The sequence below is a fragment of the Microcaecilia unicolor genome, chromosome 1, assembly GCF_901765095.1.
Source record: "Microcaecilia unicolor chromosome 1, aMicUni1.1, whole genome shotgun sequence".
In the NCBI taxonomy this organism is placed as follows: domain Eukaryota; kingdom Metazoa; phylum Chordata; class Amphibia; order Gymnophiona; family Siphonopidae; genus Microcaecilia; species Microcaecilia unicolor.
The window spans coordinates 413,408,523-413,430,015 of NC_044031.1; the positions used below are offsets into that span (position 1 = coordinate 413,408,523).

The 21,493-nt window shown below is 47.9% G+C and overlaps 1 protein-coding gene across 3 annotated transcripts in view; it reads right to left on the bottom strand.

Annotated features, from left to right (window-relative positions):
* E2F3 (E2F transcription factor 3) overlaps positions 1–21,493 on the bottom strand; it is a 123,571-nt gene that overhangs the window by 63,822 nt on the left and 38,256 nt on the right. For all 3 annotated transcript variants that reach the window (XM_030211540.1, XM_030211530.1, XM_030211543.1), the window contains exon 2: positions 8,550–8,661. In XM_030211540.1, coding sequence (XP_030067400.1) covers positions 8,550–8,661 — 112 coding nt within the window. The remainder of the gene's footprint in view (positions 1–8,549; positions 8,662–21,493) is intronic.

A 21,493-nucleotide genomic window follows, 5' to 3' on the forward strand; every position in this document is an offset into this window, starting at 1 on the left:
TGGGATGTAACAAAGCAATCCCTAGATAGGGTGGGAACAAGCCACACCACGCGCTAGCACTTGTGCACCAAAACGCGCATCCCTCCTGGCAGCTACATCCAGCCTGTAATGTCGGGCAAAGGAGAGCTTAGAAGCCCATGTTGCTGCACTGCATATCTCTTGAAGAGAGAGTGCTCCAGTTTCAGCCCAAGAGGAAGAAATCGCTCTAGTAGAATGTGCCTTAAAGGCTACAGGCGGAACCCTGCCGGCCAGCAGATAAGCTGAAAAGATAGTTTCTTTGAGCCAGCGGGCAATAGTGACTTTAGACGCTGGAGACCCTCTGCGAGAACCGGATAGCAAAACAAACAGATGATCAGAAGTCCTGAAAGAGTTAGTAACTCGCAGATACTGCAGCAGAGTCCTGCGCACATCCAAAAGGTGCAGCTGCCCAAAAGATTCTGGAAACTCTTCCTCTGAAAAAGAGGGCAAGAAAATAGGCTGGTTTAAGTGAAAGGCTGAAACCACCTTAGGCATAAAGGAAGGCACGGTCCGAACCGTGACTCCGGACTCTGAAAATTGCAGAAATGGGTCTCTACAGGACAGCGCCTGGAGCTCTGACACCCGTCTCGCCGAGGTAATGGCCACCAGAAAAAACGGCCTTCAGTGTCAAGTCTTTCTCCGATGCTCGCCGAAGCGGCTCAAAAGGAGATGCCTGCAGGGTTTTCAAAACTAGCCCCAGGTTCCAAGCTGGACAGGGTGCTCGCACTGGAGGTCGGAGCCAAAGCACCCCTCTAAGAAACCGTCCCACATCTGGGTGAGCAGCCAAAGACACGCCTTCCACCTTACCACGAAGGGAGGCCAACGCTGCCACCTGCACCCGCAGGGAATTATAGGCCAAGCCTTTTTGTACACCTTCCTGCAAAAAGTCCAGAATCGGCAAGACAGGAGCCCGCATTGGAACAATGGCTCTGGAAGCACACCAAGACTCAAACAGGCACCAAATCCTGGCATAAGCCACGGAAGTGGACCGCTTGCGGGCTTGCAGGAGAGTGGAAATAACCTTTATCCCTCAATTGCGCCCTCTCAATAGCCATGCCATAAGACCAAAGCGGCCGGCGTCCTCCATGGCTACCGGTCCCTGAGTCAACAGGTTCGGTACCAGAGGTAACGGCAAAGGAGCCTCCAGGAGCATCTGTCGGAGGTCTGCATACCAAGGTCTCCTTGGCCAATCCGGGGCGATGAGGACCACTTCTCCTGGGTGCAGCCGAATCCGCAAGAGCAGGCGCCCTATCAAGGGCCATGGGGGAAACACATAAAGTAGACCCGGAGGCCAGGGTTGAGCCAAGGCATCCAACCCCGCCGAGCGAGGATCTCTCCGTCTGCTGAAGAAGCACGGGACTTTGGTATTGGCACTTGTCGCCATTAGATCCATCACGGGCTTGCCCCATTTGGCACAGATCTGCAGGAATACTTCGTCTGCCAGATTCCATTCTGCTGGATCGATCTGATGCCTGCACATTGCTCTGACCTGCAATATGAGCTGCCGACAGACACTGAAGATGCAGCTCGGCCCAGTGGCAAATCAGTTCGGCCTGCGCGGCTAGTGCTCTGCACCTTGTTCCGCCTTGTCGATTTATATAGGCCACCGTTGTCGTGTTGTCCGACATCACTCTGACAGCCAATCCTTCCAGGGTCACTTGAAAGGCCAGAAGCGCCTGAAACACCGCTTTCAACTCTAGGCGGTTGATGGACCACTCCGACTCGGGTGTCCATAGACCCTGGGCATGCTTCCCCTTGCAGTGTGCGCCCCAGCCCTTCAGGCTGGCATCTGTTACCACTAGGCACCAAACGGGGAGCGTCAGCGGCATTCCTCGCCGCAGCATGCTGTCCGAGAGCCACCACTCCATGCTGAGACGGGCCGCAGGGAGCCAAGTAAGTCTGCATTGGTAATCCTGAGAAATAGGAGACCATCTCCGGAGTAGGGAATACTGTAGAGGTCTCAGGTGCGCTCTCGCCCAGGGTACCACTTCCATCGTGGCTGTCATCGATCCCAGCAGCTGGACAATGTCCCAAGCTCGTGGGCGGGGCATCCTCAGGAGCAGACGGACCTGATTCTGAAGCTTGCACCGCCTTAGCTCGGGTAGGAACACATAGCCCGAGACTGTGTCGAACCTGGCCCTAAAAAAACTCTAGAGATTGTGAAGGGGACAAGTGACTTTTGGCCATATTGACGACCCAGCCTAGAGATTGCAGTACTGAGACCACTCTGGCTGTAGCTTGTAAGCTCTCTGTTGCAGAGTATGCTCTGATGAGCCAGTCGTCTAGGTACGGGTGAACCCTGATACCTTCTCGCCTGAGAAAAGCAGCTACTACCACCATTACCTTCGAAAAGGTTTGGGGAGCTGTGGCGAGGCCAAAAGGCAAGGCCCTGAACTGGAAAAGTTTTCCCAACAACGCAAACCTCGGAAACTTCTGGTGCGGGGGCCAAATCGGTATGTGCAAGTAGGCTTCTTTCAGGTCTAGAGACGTGAGAAACTCTCCTGGCTGAACCGCCGCAATGACGGAGCGCAGGGATTCCATGTGGAAATGCCGCACTCTCAGGGACTTGTTCACTTCTTTTAAGTCCAGAATAGGGCAAAAGGACCCACCTTTTCGCGGCACCACAAAGTAGATGGAGTATCGGCCGCAGCCTTGCTCGGCGGGAGGCACCGGGGTCACTGCCCCTAACTGAATCAGACCTTGTAAAGTCTCCTCCACCGCCGCCCGTTTGACGGCAGAACCGCATCGGGACTCCACAAACACGTCTCTTACTGGGGCGTTGAATTCTATTCTGTATCCATCTCTGATCAGGTCCAGAACCCACTGATCTGAGGAAATCTTGGTCCACTCCTCGACAAAGAGGGAAAGCCGTCCTCCGATGACAGGCATCGAGGAGAGGGCCGGCGCACCATCATTGAGAGGGTCGCCCCTGAACTCCTGGTCTTGAGCCACCGGCTGCGGAACGCTTGTCCAAGCGAAAGGAGTTCCTCTGCTGACCACGGGCACGTGAAGTGAACCCAGCAGAACGCCCCGGGCGGTACCTTCTAGCTTCATGGAAGCGAGGTCTGTACGAGGAGTGGACCGCCTGGCCCTTAGAGGAAGGCCTCTGCCTATCTTCGGGCAAGCGCTGGGGTTTTGGATCACCCAGGCCTTTCACAATTTTCTCTAACTCCTCACCAAATAGGAGAAGTCCTTGAAAAGGCAACTTCACCAACCTTTGCTTAGAGGCCATGTCCGCTGCCCAGTGTCGTAGCCACAGACGACGGCGAGCCGCTACTGCTACTGCCATTTGTTTAGCCGAAGCTCTGACAAGGTCATAAAGGGCATCAGCCAGAAAGGACAAGGCCACCTCCATCCGCGGAGCCACATCCAAGAAGGGCTCCGCTCCATCTCCGGGCTGAGCCACTGCCTGTTGCAGCCAAGCTAGGCAGGCTCTCACAGCATAACAGCTGCATGCAGACGCCCGAACAGTGAGACCTGCAATTTCAAAGGACCGTTTCAACGCTGTTTCCAGCCTACGGTCTTGAACATCCTTCAGGGCAACACCTCCTTCAACAGGGAGGGTAGTTCTCTTTATCACCGCAGTGACTAGGGCATCCACTGTAGGCATTTGAAAACGAGCCATATGTCCCTCACACAGAGGGGTATGACTGCCCCATAGCCCTGGAAACTCTCAAAGGTCCCTCGGGGTCAGCCCACTGAGCCGAAACAAGCTCTAGGATGGAGTCATGCAAAGGGAAGGCCCGAGCAGCTTTCTTGGTACTAGCCATCCTGGGATTACCCGAGGCCATGCCACTGTCAGGATCTTCAATCGAGAGGGCCTGCAGGGTATCTGAAATAAGCGCTGGCAGCTCATCATGGTAGAAAATCCTCACCGCGGAGGGATCATCCAGATCCTGTGGTAAATCCGCACCTGACTCTGGTTCCTCAGACCAAGAACGTCTGTCAGAGTTCTCCGAATCCTCACACCCTGACCACAGGGGGGAAAAAGGTGCACCACAATCTGAAGGGGAATTAACCCTTCTGCGCTTATCTTTAGGCCAAGCATCCGGGAAAAAAACCTCACTGGGCAGTCCCAGGCCAGAATCCATCGGGGGGGGGGGGGGGGGCAATCAGAGGAGCCTCAGGCGACCCTTGAGGAAGGGCTCTTTTCATCATGTATGCTTTATGCAGCAAAAGCACAAAATCCGGGGAGAAAATCTCACCCTGGGCACCCAAATCCTGTCCGGTGCTAGCCACTCCTGAAATAACCTCATCTCGAGGTGCCCCACCCGGCTCAGGTCTCTCCGTGTCCACGGAGGCCGCGCCATGCGGTGTAAGCAAAATGGCGCCCGCTGCCAGCTCAGAGCGGGAAGAAACATCGCTCGCCATGCTCGGGCCGGCTCCTACGCCAATACAGCACGATTTACAGAGCCCTGCTGCTGATTTGCGCTTGCCACAAGTGGAACAGCGCTTTACATTGTCCGCAGCCATCGCTGAAAAACGGCGGTAAAATCCAAAATGGCGGTTTCGCGCCAAAATCGCCCCGATCGCGGGCCCACCCCGGAGGAGTTGGAAAACACTCTTACCTCAAAGGATCTAGTGTACAACTACGATCCTGCTGAAAATCAGGTCAAAAACCTCTGTTCCAGCGTCTCTGCGTTTAAAAACGCGACGCAACTTTTTTTTTTTTTTTAAAGCTGTGAGGAAAGCAGAGGTATTGAAGACTCCGGAGGCTCAGATGAGTGGGAAAGGCAGGGAAAGGGCGAACCTATATGCCTGCATCCACTGTTGGTGGGTAAGGACAGGGAAAGCAAGGCAATATGTCCACATCCACAGAGGTATGAGTAAGGCAGGGAAAGGGCTAACCTATGTGCCTTTTTTTTTTTTTTATTATTATATTAGTTTTACCTTTTTACCAAGCATACACTTGAAATTTGCAATACAGGAATAAGAAAAATAATAATAAGGCAAGTTATGAAACTTAAATACATATTTCCCTCTTTAGACCACAAAATCGTTAGCAGGGGGAAGAGACCATATTCCAGGAGAGGAAATCAATTAAAATAAGAAAAGGGAAAATCTGCTAAGGGAGATAGAGAATACTGAAGAGGCAGTGGAGCTAGCTGGCCAAGAGGGCACTGTGAAAGTTTGAGTGCTCTCTATCTCCCCTGCTGGTTGATGGACATAACCCATACGTAATGGCTTCATCTGCTTGATGACAAGGAATGTGGGATACAAATGAAACAAAAAATATAAATAAAGAAAAAGGGAATTGTTGTTACGCTCACACTAGCAGTAAAGTTTGAGTAAGACAGCTCTTTACATGCTTTCTTTTGTATTTTAGAGGCAGCCCAAAATCTCTGGAGCCAGTGGCCAACAAGTTCACCCCACCCCCCAACCTGAGCTGTCCCTACTGAAGTGAGGATGGATCTCCAAGATATGCTGCAGCTCCTTTAGGGCTTGATTTACTAAAAAGGTTGTTATCCCATTCCTTGTCAAAAGGTAAAATGAAAGCTTGATAGAACAGGCCCATAATGCACCTCTGTGGGCTAATAGTAAAAATACAAAGCAGTCTTTCCCTCCCCCCAGCTGTCACCCATTCTTGCTCTCTCGACCCTGTCATCACTCCATCTCAGCCCACTCCTTCCCACCAGTCTTGTACCCTGATTCTCCACTATCTCCTTCCTCCTTCCAACTGGATACCAACCTAGCCCCTACCCTCCAACCTGTTAGCCACTCACCAGTTCCTAGCTCTCTTTCAAGCCAGCCCGTGATCCACTAGCCCCTACTCCCACAAGCCAGTTTGCTGGGGTATAGAAAAGGAGGAGTTATCAGTCAACCTACCCCACCAGCCCCTATCCCCTCTGCAAGCAAGTCAGGTGACCCCCCCCCCCTCAAACAAAACAACCCACTCTCCAGTCTCTATCTCCAACCTTGCAAAACAGTGAGGGCCCAGCCTATACCTGTGCAAGTTAAAGTTACTCAGCACCCTTGCAGCCTATAAGCTTCCCATCTCCCCCCCCCCCCCCCCTCCAGCCTCTATGCTCTATACCAAATTGGAAATTTATTTTAGGTCCCAGTAAAATAAGAAAATAATTGGCAATCACAACAGCCTGACACAGACTATGTTCTTGGATAATATGCCTGGATCAACAGTCCTCAAACTGATATGCCAAAGTAGTTCACAATAAGATAACTTGAAAACCAAGCTCTCAATCTCTTCTGAACATGCCGACTTGGTGGCTTCTTGCAAATGCTACCTAACATTGCTATTTTCAACGACACTTATTGTAAACTAGTATTTAGGCACATCACAATTTAAGGACCCCTTGCGCAGGAATATTTAGCCCAAAAACGGTCCAGGTCAGGTCTCTCTGAATGCCAATTATCTTTTTATTTTATTGGGACTTACAATAAATTTCCAATTTGGTAGATTTCGAAGTCATTCATCAGTCATCACTGCTTCTTCCTGTCTTGTTTAACTGAAAACAAAAGAAGAAAAGGATCCTCAAGAATTCTGAGATTCAACAGAATAGTGAAGAAACAAGAAAAGACAGTCAAAAGCATTGTCCTGCTAAAATGTATTAGTTGAAACAGGAAACGATATAAGGTGATTTCACTCAATTATGTTGACATGGACCAGCGGTGATGCCAATAAAGATACCACTCAGGTAATTTAGCGAGTCAAAACACAAATAATGAACACTCCAGCACTACAAATGGAAGTTCACGTTATTACCTTTCGACTGCATCTTTTTTTGGTTTTACATCCTCACTATACTGTTTCTCTTATGTTTCCTCCAGGAACTGTTCTAACTCCCTTTTTAAATAATATCTTCAACAACAAATTCAAAACTTAAGTGAAAAAAAACTCTCCAATTTGTTTTAAATACTCTTATTAGTGTCATGGTTTATTATTTGAAAGAGTGAACAGCTGTTTCCTATTTATCTGGTGCAGCCCACTCGATTTTGTACAGTTTAGTCATATCTCCTCTCAACTGTTTCTTCTTCAAGCTGAAGATACTTCTAAGGGATCCATTCTCTGTACATTCTCTAGTTTTGACTAGAACTGTGCATACTTCTGAAGGTTTAGTTGTACCATGGATAGAGGCATTACAATATTCTTAATTTTATTCCCCACTCCAAGATTTCTAGAGTACTGACTCATAATAGAGTCAGAGACTGATAGAAAGATAGAGACCAATCTCTCCAATAGCATCAAGGATAAGAAGGTGAATCTGCCACCATACACTCCCATGATGACTTTTGCCCACCATTCCTGCCTTCTGAATAAATTGGTATCCTCCCCCCCCCCCCCGCCCTGCAGTACAAAAACCTCAGAGTAATCTAAGAGGAAACCCAGCAAGAGGTGGGGGGGGGGGGGACTGGTATAGTTGAGTTAAGAACTTCTTCCAAATAAGAGATTATAGCCCTCCAAAAGGTTTCTATCTGTGGACAGGATCAGAAAGCATGATAAAAGAATGCACATCTGTATTACCATTTCTGGCATGTAGGAGTGTCCATCCGTCCCACTTTAAAAAGTTGTGCTTGAGTGAAAAGCCCTATGGATTATACGAAATGGACGTTCGCTATAGCGGGGATCTTCAAAGTATCAGGCAAGTGTTATAAGTCCTCATACCACCATGAAGTTAAAAGCGACAAATCTCGCTGTGGGTAAAGTTGTAGCAGGAACTTAAGGAAGGTAGCTATCGAAAGATGATCTTCCTTAGCCATGGCCATGAGCTTAAAGAATTTGAGGCTTTGAGATGTGATAAAAGCTGCAGAACCATGGGATGAATGGTAGTTGCTTATAGGCATAAATATTTTTTATATGATGTAAGGCAGGACTTTTGGTATCTCAAATTCTTGCTTTCAGCCTGACTACTGTCACCCACTAAAGTTCCTTCCCACTCTAGATCACTAGCTCAGTCAGACCATTTAGACACCAAATACCGGAAAGCTACATTTCTATCTAAATGGAAAAAAAGGCAGAAGGTGATCTAATTTAGGGATTTGAGAGAGTTTTATTGAGTTTAAGGGCTTGTATTATTCATCTAGTCCAATCCTCTTGATAGTTTGATTAGTTCTTTGAATAGGCCCCAACAATCATCTGCTCTGCCCTCAATCCCATCATTGGATAAACTGAAATTACAATGGTAACTTCCTACTCTGTTTAATATGCCTCTGTGTTTTAAGATGCTGTCTGTACTCAGGATACCACCATTTGTATCTTTTATGCCAAGGAATTTGAACAAAAAGGTTTTTAAAACAAGTGCTCCAAATCCAACATATGCATTTTCTCACTTGTTTCACTTTGGATAAGGATGTTTGCCATTGCTTATGCTTCCTATGGCTTCTTTGGCAACTTCTACCAAAACACAAATAAAATTTGTACAGGGAAAGGAGGAAGGAGAAAGCCAAGTAAACTGCTGCAAACCTTTAGGGCAATAATGGAGGGTGCAGGGGACGGCCTGAACAGAACTAACCACACTTAAGTTACATGTGAAACAGCACATAAAGCAATGGCACCAAATATAGCTAAGTCTTACTTTTTGGGCTGTCTGGACTCCTGGTTGCTGCTCTTCCTTTCCCTTTTGGGGTTTTTAGGCCTTCACAGAGATTCTGATGTCCACTTTCTCCCAGCTCCAGCCTTCGTTTTGCCTGCCAGAAAGATCACATGTTACAGTCTGTAAGGCAGCCGTAACATTAGGCCACACTGGATTTGTATGCCTGGAACATTCATCTAAGCCAAAATCCCATCCCAACAAAAACAGGATGCCCGAACCAAAGGGAGCACTACCTCATTCTGGCTGCATCCCCATGATATCCAACTGTGTATTTATTTATTTAAATATGCACATGCCTGCATACTTACATTTGCTGCTGGCTTAAATGTGTGTCAATTAGATAGCCATAGTAAGCAACTGTCTAAGTAACATTAGTAACTTGGAGGCTATGCAGCCGCAATTATGAAGGCTAGAAAAATACGCGTCAGGTCATTCCTGCTCCTCCTTCCTCTCCCCCTCCCCTCCCACCCACAATGGTCTGACCTTTGCTGAAGAACATGCATGGGAAGGAACTGTTTGGAAAGCAGAGAGAAGGAAAGCCCCTTAGAGAGTAGTAATAAAAATGTGCACTTATGAAAAAAGGCAAATATTCAACTTGTACATTTTTTCCATCTCAGATTGCTTACTCCAATGTTTGAACCAGACCTACAATATTACACCTCACATATTCATCATTTCCCCTATTGCTCTGCAATAATCAAAGTGCAGGACCTGCTCTGTACCAGTGATTTCACACTGACAAGGCACAAAAACTGTCAAGGCACACCATCAGTTTAAGGATATATTTTATATCATTTATTAAAGTTCAATAATTACATTTTTTAATCTTTATAGTTGAATATTTTTGTTGGACTAAATTTAGCAAAAGGCCAACACACCAAGATAACAAAAATAGCCACAAAGAGGCACTGAAAAATACCCCCCCCCCCCACAGCTCTGGTGGTGATCACATCCCTTCACTGCATCCAATCTGTAGGCCTAGATTCCTTTATAAGGCTCCCAACCAGGCACACATTTATAGGACTGCTCTCATGATGACAAAGTATTGAGATCATACCAAATGGACATAATTTGAATGTCACACAATTTTCCCTATATAATCTGGTTAAAATTTGTGATGAGAACTAGCAAACTGCCACAAGAACACACATAAAACCTAAGGACTCGCTATAAATTAAGCTAATTAAAGTAGATTTAGTATGAAAGATCCACTAACTTCCTCATGGTATTTGAGTACACAAACTGGGGAATTTAGCCTTTTTCTCATACCTTTTTTCCTGTAGCGGTCAGTAGCAGCAGTTGGTAGCAGATTCAAACAGCCTGCTTGCGCCAAACCGAGCCCTGACACTGCCCGCCTATACGGAAGTAGGAAGTTACATCAGAGAGAAGGCTCAGGGGGTTGGTGCTCACAGGATGTCTGAATCACCACCTGCTGCCGCCAACTGCTACAAAAAAAAAAAAATCTTAGAATGCTGGGACGCTAGTTGGTCGGGTGGGAAGGGGGTGGGAAAGGAGTGACACAAAACTCCCTTGGCACACTGGAGTTGGAGGAGGTCAGAGGGCAACACTTAACAGTACTACCACAGTAGTGAAGGGAAGACTATTTAGATTTAACTCTGCTTTTTCAGCTGTAGTTCAAAACAATTTACATTCAAGTACAGTAGATATTTTCCTGTCCCTGGAGAGTTCACAGTCTGCTTGTACCTGCTAAGAGCCTTGGCCAAGATCAGAAACAGCAGCTGTAGATTTTAACCAGGTTTTCCTGGTTCTTAACCAGCTGCTCCAACCATTGGGCTACTCCTCTACTCCAGGACTGAAAATAGGACATGGGAACTGCTGGATTCAATTACATATGATTCCTGAGCTTGGTACACTTTTTTTTTTTTTTTTTTTAAAGAATTTGTAGTGTCCACTTGTCACAATACAGTACTAAATGGTGAACCTAGAACATGAGAATAAAATTCTGAACACAAGGACAAAACGATATTCTGCATTTGACTCAGGGCAATCCAAGTGTATTCTTATTTTGATATATTGAGACCCCTTTCAGGCTACTTTGAATACATTAAATCAAAATAAGAAAGGAAATCTTGGATAGGGCAAGATACAGAACACTTCTACAGAAGATAACAGACTGAGCCACCCCCAGCACAGAGACATACAGATGGTCAGTTAAAGGCATCTTGAATCTTGAAAAAGTCTTAAGAGCAGCTTTAAATTTCTTTAAAAGATTTTTTGAAGCACAGTTGAGGAAGTGTATTCCAAGGCTTAAGATCTATTTGACTAAGAATTATAGTCTGAATAAAGTCAAAACAGGTATGTCAAAGATGGGACAAGGCGATTTTGCTCATCAGAGGGTTCTAACTGGAGAATCAGATATTCAACTGGGAGTGAAAGGGAAGCGATCTAGAACTGTTGATCTTATAAACTAGTGAGAGGATTTTATAGTAATCTGGTGGGGGACTGGCGATGTTCTTGATCTAGGTCACTAGTACAAAATATGGCTGTGGAGCATCCTAAGTCGATGAATATCACTAACCCTAATGCTGTGTAAAAGAGCTGCACTAGTCCAGACTAGAAATGAGCAAATGGATGAGAATGCAATGAGTAGCTTGATCAATGCAGAGCTCGATTCATTTAGTTATTATTATACACGTTATCTTGGCTGTAAGCTGCTTTCTAAAACAGAACTCATCTGTCACTAACAGCAATTCTTTAGGTCTCTTACTCTGCTGCTACTAAAACTATATACCACTGCATGCTACCACAAGCAGCTAGCCAAAAGCAAGGGTACATCCAGCCGAACCTGTTGGGACATTCTAATAGCCTAGTCACTTTATGATATGCCAATTGATAAACACTGTAACTAAGGAATAAATGTGCTCCCTCCTGCCCCACCCATTACACATATACTCATCATATTCTGCTTAAATTATAACACTTATGGGCCAATGCTCAGAACCAAATGCTGGCGATTAACAGTGGACTATCGTCCGATTTAGTAAGAGCAGAATGCTCAAAGGCATGGAAGACGAGCCCACCAAAGACCAGCGCAAACAGAATGCTAATGTAGTCAAATGCATGTCAATTAGCTCATTTCCTATTCCCTCCCAATGCTCAGAAGAGCGCACAAAACAAAACCGCACTTACTGCCAAAAAAAACCCCACCAGCTCTGAGCAGGTTTTAAGCATGTAAGATTTTTAATGATTCTCTCTTCAAAATCTGCTGGCTTTTATATATATAATTTGTTAGAAGGCAGCCCATATAAACGCTAGTAGTGAGAGAAGAACGTGTGCGAGTCAGAACAAACCCAAGTGAAAGCACACAATGGCACCGTTTTCTGCATTTAAATATAAGCCTTCCAAGTATTTAAAAAAAAAAAAAAAGTTCAGTTCACTTTCGGGTTTGTCAGGTACATGCTCACAGGAGCTGAGCTTACTGCAAAACCTGAGCATGCGCTAAGCATGTTCCCCCTTTGCTTTTGCAGCATGCGTATAACTTGAATATCATTCACTGGCATGCTAGGTTTCTGCACTGCTGGTTTACTGTGGGAGTTCTGAGCATCAGCCCACTAGAAAATATTTTCACCAAGACAAAAGCTCTTTATGGGTCAAAAATTATGATTTTTCCTAACTAAAGGAGCGCAGGAATAAATTTCTTCTGTTGTGCTTCCAGGTTGTTTTATTTGGGGCTAAGTTTGTATTTCATTTTCCTTGCAAATGTTGTTTAACTTATTCCGCTAAATAGCACCATTAGCAGAAGAGAGTGTGTATGAACAACTTGAAAATCTAAAGGTGGACAAAGCCATGGGACTGGATGGATTCCACCCCAGGATATTAAGGGAGCTCAGAGAGGTTCTGGTGGGTCCTCTTAAAGATTTGATTAATAAATCCTTGGAGACGGGAGAAGTTCCGTGGGATTGGAGAAGAGCGGATGTGGTCCCTCTTCACAAACATGGTGACAGGGAAGAAGCTGGAAACTACAGGCCGGTAAGCCTCACTTCGGTTATTGGAAAAGTAATGGAAGCGATGCTGAAGGAAAGGATAGTGAATTTCCTTGAAGCCAATAAGTTGCAAGATCCAAGACAACATGGTTTTACCAAAGGTAAATTGTGCCAAATGAATCTCATTGAATTCTTTGACTGAATGACCGGAGAATTGAATCAGGAATGTGCTATATAAGTAATCTACTTAGATTTCAGCAAAGCTTTTGACACGGTTGCCCCACAGAAGGCTCTTGAATAAACTTGACAGGCTGAAGATAGGACCCAATGTGGTGAAACTGATTAGGAACTGGTTGACAGACAGACGCCAGAGGGTGGTGGTTAATGGAATTCACTCGGATGAGGGAAGGTGAGTAGTGGAGTGCCTCAGGGATCGGTGCTGAGGCCGATTCTGTTCAATATATTTGTGAGTGAGATTGCAGAAGGGCTAGAAGGTAACGTTTGCCTTTTTGTGGATGATACCAAGATTTGTAACAGAGTGGACACCCCGGAGGGAGTGGAAAACATGAAAAGGATCTGCAAAAGCTAGAAGAATGGTCTAAGGTTTGGCAATTAAAATTCAATGCAAAGAAATGCAAAGTGATACACTTAGGGAGCAGAAATCAACGGGAGACGCATGTGTTAGGTGGAGAGAGAGAGTCTGATATGTACAGACGGGGAGAGGGATCTGAAGGCGGTGTTCATTTTTGACGCCATTCTGATTAGGTACAGAAGGGATGGAGTTGTAGCACGAAAAATACTGTATTTAACTGCTATATTTGGCTGGGGAAAAAAAAAAAAAAAAAGAAAGCCGGCAGGAGAGAAAGCTCAGTGTCCATGCTTGATAATGTCACTTGACACCCTCCGGGGGGGGGGGGGGGGGGGGGGGGGGGCTTCGTTAGTGCCCTGAACACCAGATTAAGGGGTATGCTTACTAAGGCACGTTAGCGTTTTTAACATGCCTGTAAATTTAAGGCACATTAAACGCTAACGTGACTATACATTTCTATGGGCACGTTAGCGTTTAACGCGCGTACACCATTTACACATGTTAAAAACACTAACACGCCCATAGCGTCGCTTAGTAAACCTAGCCCTAAGATTCCATTCAGGGCATATCCTGTGAAAAAGGAGGCCGAAGGAAAATTAGCCCATTCCTACAACATCTGTATGAGAAACCATGGAGAACGCAGAAGTCTCCCCCCAATAACAGGCCAGAGCCGCTACATGCACTAAAAGAGTTATAGACCAACCCTTTTGCAAGCCCATCCTGCAGGAATGCCAGAATGTACGGAAGATGAAATATTTTAGACTCCTAAGGCAGGCCATATAGGCTGAAACATGATTCGTGTCAGTTCTTGGTGAAGATCTCAAGTACCTCTTTTTGTTTTGGATACCCTTGACAAGAATTTTCTTTGTCTCCTCCGTTGTTTTTGGCTTCTTTCTTAAATCTTGCCAGGTTCTTCTGTCCGTTTGACATTGCTTCATTCTCCTTATGCAGAATTTCTACCCCTCTTCAGTCCATCTACCCCCCTTCCAAATTCAGCAACTCCACAACAATCCCAACATCTTACTCTTCTCCCTTCCTACTCCCATTGTTCAGTATCCATATCTTCCCTTCCTTCCTCCCCGCCCCCCACCCCATGGGTCCAGCATCTCTCCATCTCCCTTCCTCCCCAATTCAAACCTGCCTTCATCAACAATTACCAGACTGCCTCCTGTTGGTCCTAGGGTTTTCCTACTACCATGTCACACATGTGAAAACAAGTTGAATAAGAGGGGGGCAGAACACAGTAGAGAGAAGCCCTGGAGCTGGCAGGGAGCAGTCTGTAATTCTTGCTACTATAGGCAAGTTTAACTTAGTATTGCAGGGGAGAGGAGCAAGAGAGAAATATACAGGACCCCTGTGGGTGGGGGAAGATGTAAGGGAAGAGAGACATTGCACCACAATTGTAGGGAGGGAGGGGGGGGCGGAGAAATAAAAAAAAAAGTGACCAGCAGCAGACAACTTTCATTGGCCAGATTTCTGTTCTGCCACTTCTCCATCACAAGAATGGGAAAATTAGGTTCTTACCTTGGTAATTTTCTTTCCTTTAGTCATAGCAGATGAAGCCATTACGTATGGGTTATGTCCATCAACCAGCAGGGGAGATAGAGAGCACTCAAACTTTCACAGTGCCCTCTTGGCCAGCTAGCTCCACTGCCTCTTCAGTATTTGAAGCTTCCAAAGCAGTATGGCAAACCGCAATGGGAATCACAAGAGCTTTCCTCACAGCAAACGATGGCCCATCACAAGGGCATGAACTCATAAAGGAGGGAATGCACATCCTCCTGGAGGGAATGAACTCATCCTCCTATTTATAGAACTGGAGGGGAACACACGCGCCTCCTGGAGAGAATCAACACATCCTCCAAAAAAAAAAAAACATGCTGGAGGGAATGAACACATCCTCCTAAATTTAAACTGAACATGAATCCTGAAGATTGTTTTCCAACTTTCTCCCAAGGAAGGAACTTCAGGAAATTAGAACAGAACCTGAAAAACAGATTCACAGCATACAGACAATCATACAGGGAGGGCTCATGGCTTCATCTGCTATGACTAAAGGAAAGAAAATTACCAAGGTAAGAACCTAATTTTCCCTTCCTTGTCAACAAGCAGATGAAGCCATTACGTATGGGATGTAACAAAGCAATCCCTAGATAGGGTGGGAACAAGCCACACCACGCGCTAGCACTTGTGCACCAAAACGCGCATCCCTCCTGGCAGCCACATCCAGCAAAGAAGAGCTTAGAAGCCCATGTTGCTGCACTGCATATCTCTTGGAGAGAGTGCTCCAGTTTCAGCCCAAGAGGAAGAAATCGCTCTAGTAGAATGTGCCTTAAAGGCTACAGGCGGAACCCTGCCGGCCAGCAGATAAGCTGAAAAGATAGTTTCTTTGAGCCAGCGGGCAATAGTGGCTTTAGACGCTGGAGACCCTCTGCAAGAACCGGATAGCAAAACAAACAGATGATCAGAAGTTCTGAAAGAGTTAGTAACTCGCAGATACTGCAGCAGAGTCCTGCGCACATCCAAAAGGTGCAGCTGCCCAAAAGATTCTGGAAACTCTTCCTCTGAAAAAGAGGGCAAGAAAATAGGCTGGTTTAAGTGAAAGGCTGAAACCACCTTAGGCATAAAGGAAGGCACGGTCCGAACCGTGACTCCGGACTCTGAAAATTGCAGAAATGGGTCTCTACAGGACAGCGCCTGGAGCTCTGACACCCGTCTCGCCAAGGTAATGGCCACCAGAAAAACGGCCTTCAGTGTCAAGTCTTTCTCCGATGCTCGCCGAAGCGGCTCAAAAGGAGATGCCTGCAGGGTTTTCAAAACTAGCCCCAGGTTCCAAGCTGGACAGGGTGCTCGCACTGGAGGTCGGAGCCAAAGCACCCCTCTAAGAAACCGTCCCACATCTGGGTGAGCAGCCAAAGACACGCCTTCCACCTTACCACGAAGGGAGGCCAACGCTGCCACCTGCACCCGCAGGGAATTATAGGCCAAGCCTTTTTGTACACCTTCCTGCAAAAAGTCCAGAATCAGCGAGACAGGAGCCCGCATTGGAACAATGGCTCTGGAAGCACACCAAGACTCAAACAGGCACCAAATCCTGGCATAAGCCACGGAAGTGGACCGCTTGCGGGCTTGCAGGAGAGTGGAAATAACTTTATTGGAATAACCTTTATCCCTCAATTGCGCCCTCTCAATAGCCAGGCCGTAAGACCAAAGCGGCCGGCGTCCTCCATGGCTACCGGTCCCTGAGTCAACAGGTTCGGTACCAGAGGTAACGGCAGAGGAGCCTCCAGGAGCATCTGTCGGAGGTCTGCATACCAAGGTCTCCTTGGCCAATCCGGGGCGATGAGGACCACTTCTCCTGGGTGCAGCCGAATCCGCAAGAGCAGGCGCCCTATCAAGGGCCATGGGGGAAACACATAAAGTAGACCCGGAGGCCAGGGTTGAGCCAAGGCATCCAACCCCGCCGAGCAAGGATCTCTCCGTCTGCTGAAGAAGCACGGGACTTTGGTATTGGCACTTGTCGCCATTAGATCCATCACGGGCTTGCCCCATTTGGCACAGATCTGCAGGAATACTTCGTCTGCCAGATTCCATTCTGCTGGATCAATCTGATGCCTGCTCAGATAATCGGCCTGCACATAGCTCTGACCTGCAATATGAGCTGCCGACAGACACTGAAGATGCAGCTCGGCCCAGTGGCAAATCAGTTCGGCCTGCGCGGTTAGTGCTCTGCACCTTGTTCCGCCTTGTCGATTTATATAGGCCACCGTTGTCGTGTTGTCCGACATCACTCTGACAGCCAATCCTTCCAGGGTCACTTGAAAGGCCAGAAGCACCTGAAACACCGCTTTCAACTCTAGGCGGTTGATGGACCACTCCGACTCCTCGGGTGTCCATAGACCCTGGGCATGCTTCCCCTTGCAGTGTGCGCCCCAGCCCTTCAGGCTGGCATCTGTTACCACTAGGCACCAAACGGGGAGCGTCAGCGGCATTCCTCGCCGCAGCATGCTGTCCGAGAGCCACCACTCCATGCTGAGACGGGCCGCAGGGAGCCAAGTAAGTCTGCATTGGTAATCCTGAGAAATAGGAGACCATCTCCGGAGTAGGGAATACTGTAGAGGTCTCAGGTGCGCTCTCGCCCAGGGTACCACTTCCATCGTGGCTGTCATCGATCCCAGCAGCTGGACAATGTCCCAAGCTCGCGGGCGGGGCATCCTCAGGAGCAGACGGACCTGATTCTGAAGCTTGCACCGCCTTAGCTCGGGTAGGAACACATAGCCCGAGACTGTGTCGAACCTGGCCCCCAAAACCTCTAGAGATTGTGAAGGGGACAGGTGACTTTTGGCCATATTGACGACCCAGCCTAGAGATTGCAGTACTGAGACCACTCTGGCTGTAACTTGTAAGCTCTCTGTTGCAGAGTCTGCTCTGATGAGCCAGTCGTCTAGGTACGGGTGAACCCTGATACCTTCTCGCCTGAGAAAAGCAGCTACTACCACCATTACCTTCGAAAAGGTTCGGGGAGCTGTGGCGAGGCCAAAAGGCAAGGCCCTGAACTGGAAAAGTTTTCCCAACACCGCAAACCTCAGAAACTTCTGGTGCGGGGGCCAAATCGGTATGTGCAAGTAAGCTTCTTTCAGGTCTAGAGACGTGAGAAACTCTCCTGGCTGAACCGCCGCAATGACGGAGCACAGGGATTCCATGTGGAAATGCCGCACTCTCAGGGACTTGTTCACTTCTTTTAAGTCCAGAATAGGGCGAAAGGACCCACCTTTTCGCGGCACCACAAAGTAGATGGAGTATCGGCCGCAGCCTTGCTCGGCGGGAGGCACCGGGGTCACTGCCCCTAACTGAATCAGACCTTGTAAAGTCTCCTCCACCGCCGCCCGTTTGACGGCAGAACCGCATCGGGACTCCACAAACACGTCTCTTACTGGGGCGTTGAATTCTATTCTGTATCCATCTCTGATCAGGTCCAGAACCCACTGATCTGAGGAAATCTTGGCCCACTCCACGACAAAGAGGGAAAGCCGTCCTCCGATGACAGGCATCGAGGAGAGGGCCGGCGCACCATCATTGAGAGGGTCGCCCCTGAACTCCTGGTCTTGAGCCACCGGCTGCGGAACGCTTGTCCAAGCGAAAGGAGTTCCTCTGCTGACCACGGCACGTGAAGTGAACCCAGCAGAACGCCCCGGGCGGTACCTTCTAGCTTCACGGAAGCGAGGTCTGTACGAGGAGTGGACCGCCTGGCCCTTAGAGGAAGGCCTCTGCCTATCTTCGGGCAAGCGCTGGGGTTTTGGATCACCCAGGCCTTTCACAATTTTCTCCAACTCCTCACCAAATAGGAGAAGTCCTTGAAAAGGCAACTTCACCAACCTTTGCTTAGAGGCCATGTCCGCTGCCCAGTGTCGTAGCCACAGACGACGGCGAGCCGCCACTGCTACTGCCATTTGTTTAGCCGAAGCTCTGACAAGGTCAAAAAGGGCATCAGCCAGAAAGGACAAGGCCACCTCCATCCGCAGAGCCACATCCAAGAAGGGCTCCGCTCCATCTCCGGGCTGAGCCACTGCCTGTTGCAGTCAAGTTAGGCACGCTCTCACAGCATAACAGCTGCATGCAGACGCCCGAACAGTGAGACCTGCAATTTCAAAGGACCGTTTCAACGCTGTTTCCAGCCTACGGTCAACACCTCCTTCAACAGGGAGGGTAGTTCTCTTTGTCACCGCAGTGACTAGGGCATCCACTGTAGGCATTTGAAAACGAGCCATATGTCCCTCACGCAGAGGGTATAACTGCCCCATAGCCCTGGAAACTCTCAAAGGTCTCTCGGGGTCAGCCCACTGAGCCGAAACAAGCTCTAGGATGGAGTCATGCAAAGGGAAGGCCCGAGCAGCTTTCTTGGTACTAGCCATCCTGGGATTACCCGAGGAGGCCATGCCACTGTCAGGATCTTCAATCGAGAGGGCCTGCAGGGTATCTGAAATAAGCGCTGGCAGCTCATCACGGTGGAAAATCCTCACCGCGGAGGGATCATCCAGATCCTGTGGTAAATCCGCACCTGACTCTGGTTCCTCAGACCAAGAACGTCTGTCAGAGTTCTCCGAATCCTCACACCCCGACCACGGGGGGGGGGGGGGAAGGTGCACCACAATCTGAAGGGGAATTAACCCTTCTGCGCTTATCTTTAGGCCAAGCATCCGGGAAAAAAGCCTCACTGGGCAGTCCCAGGCCAGAATTCATTGGGGGGGCAATCAGAGGAGCCTCAGGCGACCCTTGAGGAAGGGCTCTTATCATGTATGCTTTATGCAGCAAAAGCACAAAATCCAGGGAGAAAATCTCACCCTGGGTACCCAAATCCTGTCCGGTGCTAGCCACTCCTGAAATAACCTCATCTCGAGGTGCCCCACCCGGCTCAGGTCTCTCCGTGTCCACGGAGGCCGCGCCATGCGGTGTAAGCAAAATGGCGCCCGCTGCCAGCTCAGAGCGGGAAGAAACATCGCTCGCCATGCTCGGGCCGGCTCCTACGCCAATACAGCACGATTTACAGAGCCCTGCTGCTGATTTGCGCTTGCCACAAGTGGAACAGCGCTTTACATTGTCCGCAGCCATCGCCGAAAAACTGCGGTAAAATCCAAAATGGCGGTTCGCGCCAAAATCGCCCCGATCGCGGGCCCACCCCGGAGGAGTTGGAAAACACTCTTACCTCAAAGGATCTAGTGTACAACTATGATCCTGCTGAAAATCAGGTCAAAAACCTCTGTTCCAGCGTCTCTGCGTTTAAAAACGCGACGCAACTTTTTTTTTTTTTTTAAGCTGTGAGGAAAGCAGAGGTATTGAAGACTCCGGAGGCTCAGATGAGTGGGAAAGGCAGGGAAAGGGCGAACCTATATGCCTGCATCCACTGTTGGTGGGTAAGGACAGGGAAAGCAAGGCAATATGTCCACATCCACAGAGGAATGGGTAAGGCAGGGAAAGGGCTAACCTATGTGCTTTTAAAGTGAAGCTGCTATAGCCTCCAACACCCTGGTTAACAACTGGCAAGCCAGGAACCACCTCCCGGCAGATTTTTCTGGAGCTCGAACAAGCTGCAGCCACCCTGCTAAGGGAGATAGAGAATACTGAAGAGGCAGTGGAGCTGGCTGGCCAAGAGGGCACTGTGAAAGTTTGAGTGCTCTCTATCTCCCCTGCTGGTTGATGGACATAACCCATACGTAATGGCTTCATCTGCTTGATGACAAGGAAATGCTTTGTTATGTAACTTTTTTTTTTTTAATTGTTTTTAGACCCCCAACGCAGGCACTGTTTTCACTGAAACACAGACCCGTTTCGGAGTCATGATCTGGCGCTTATGAATAAAGTTTCTGTTCTTTCACGCGCAGAGTCACAGGTCATCCTCTACTCCTTTGGACTTTTATTTCTATAGAAATATTCTCCAGTTTCTTCTTTGGCACTATGAACCAAGCTATCATGAGGACATCTCTACAAGAGTTCTTTGGCAGATTCACAGGAGAAGTAAACTAATGAAGGGAGAGGCCATTTTTTTTTTTTAATTATAGCAGACAACCAAGATACATCTTGGGAATAAAACAAATGGTAGGTGTGTGTGTGTGGGGGGGGGGGGGGGGGTAATGAGAATCATCCTAGGATCTCATTAGGGAAAGCAAAGTCTACTTCAGAGATGGCCCCTGCCCTGCTGCTCTTTAAAACATCATCCACACTAGGCAAGAGCAGTACTTAAACTTTAACCCCTGATCCATGGTTTGGGCGGCAGCATCCCCCTTTTCCTCTGGAACGGCATGCATTTGTGTGCTTTATGGTCTCTGGCATAAGGAGCACCCAGATAGTCCTGGCATGGAAAGGGAACAAGCAGGTTAGTCAGATGAACTAAGTTACACATAAATGGGTTTTATCAGAAGTGCTGCTATACAGCACAGGTCATGCAATACTGTTGAATGTCTAAAAAACATATATATATATATATATTTTTTTTTTTAGAAATGTTAAGGAGTCCTCATGAGCTTCCAGGACACACTGCAGAAAGGAGGTACTTATCTACACCAACAGCGCTTACCAGATAAACAGTAGAGGGGCTGCTCCCAGCAGCACCATGACAGTCCCTCAATCCTGCAAGAACAGGCCCAAACAGCGTATCACCCTTCCCCACTGAACCTAGAGAAAAGGACTGAACATAATCCACAAGAACAGTGCTCTTATACTTTCAGAAATTGTACTGTGTGTGTATACTGTAATACAAAACAAAATAGCACAGATATCTAGCAAATACTACACCAACAGGAAGCTGTGTGAAGGCAGCAGGCTGAGTCCTGTACAGATTAACCTCCCATTGGGCAGGCATCTTTTTCTTCCCCCATAGTAAATAGAGGTACTGCTGG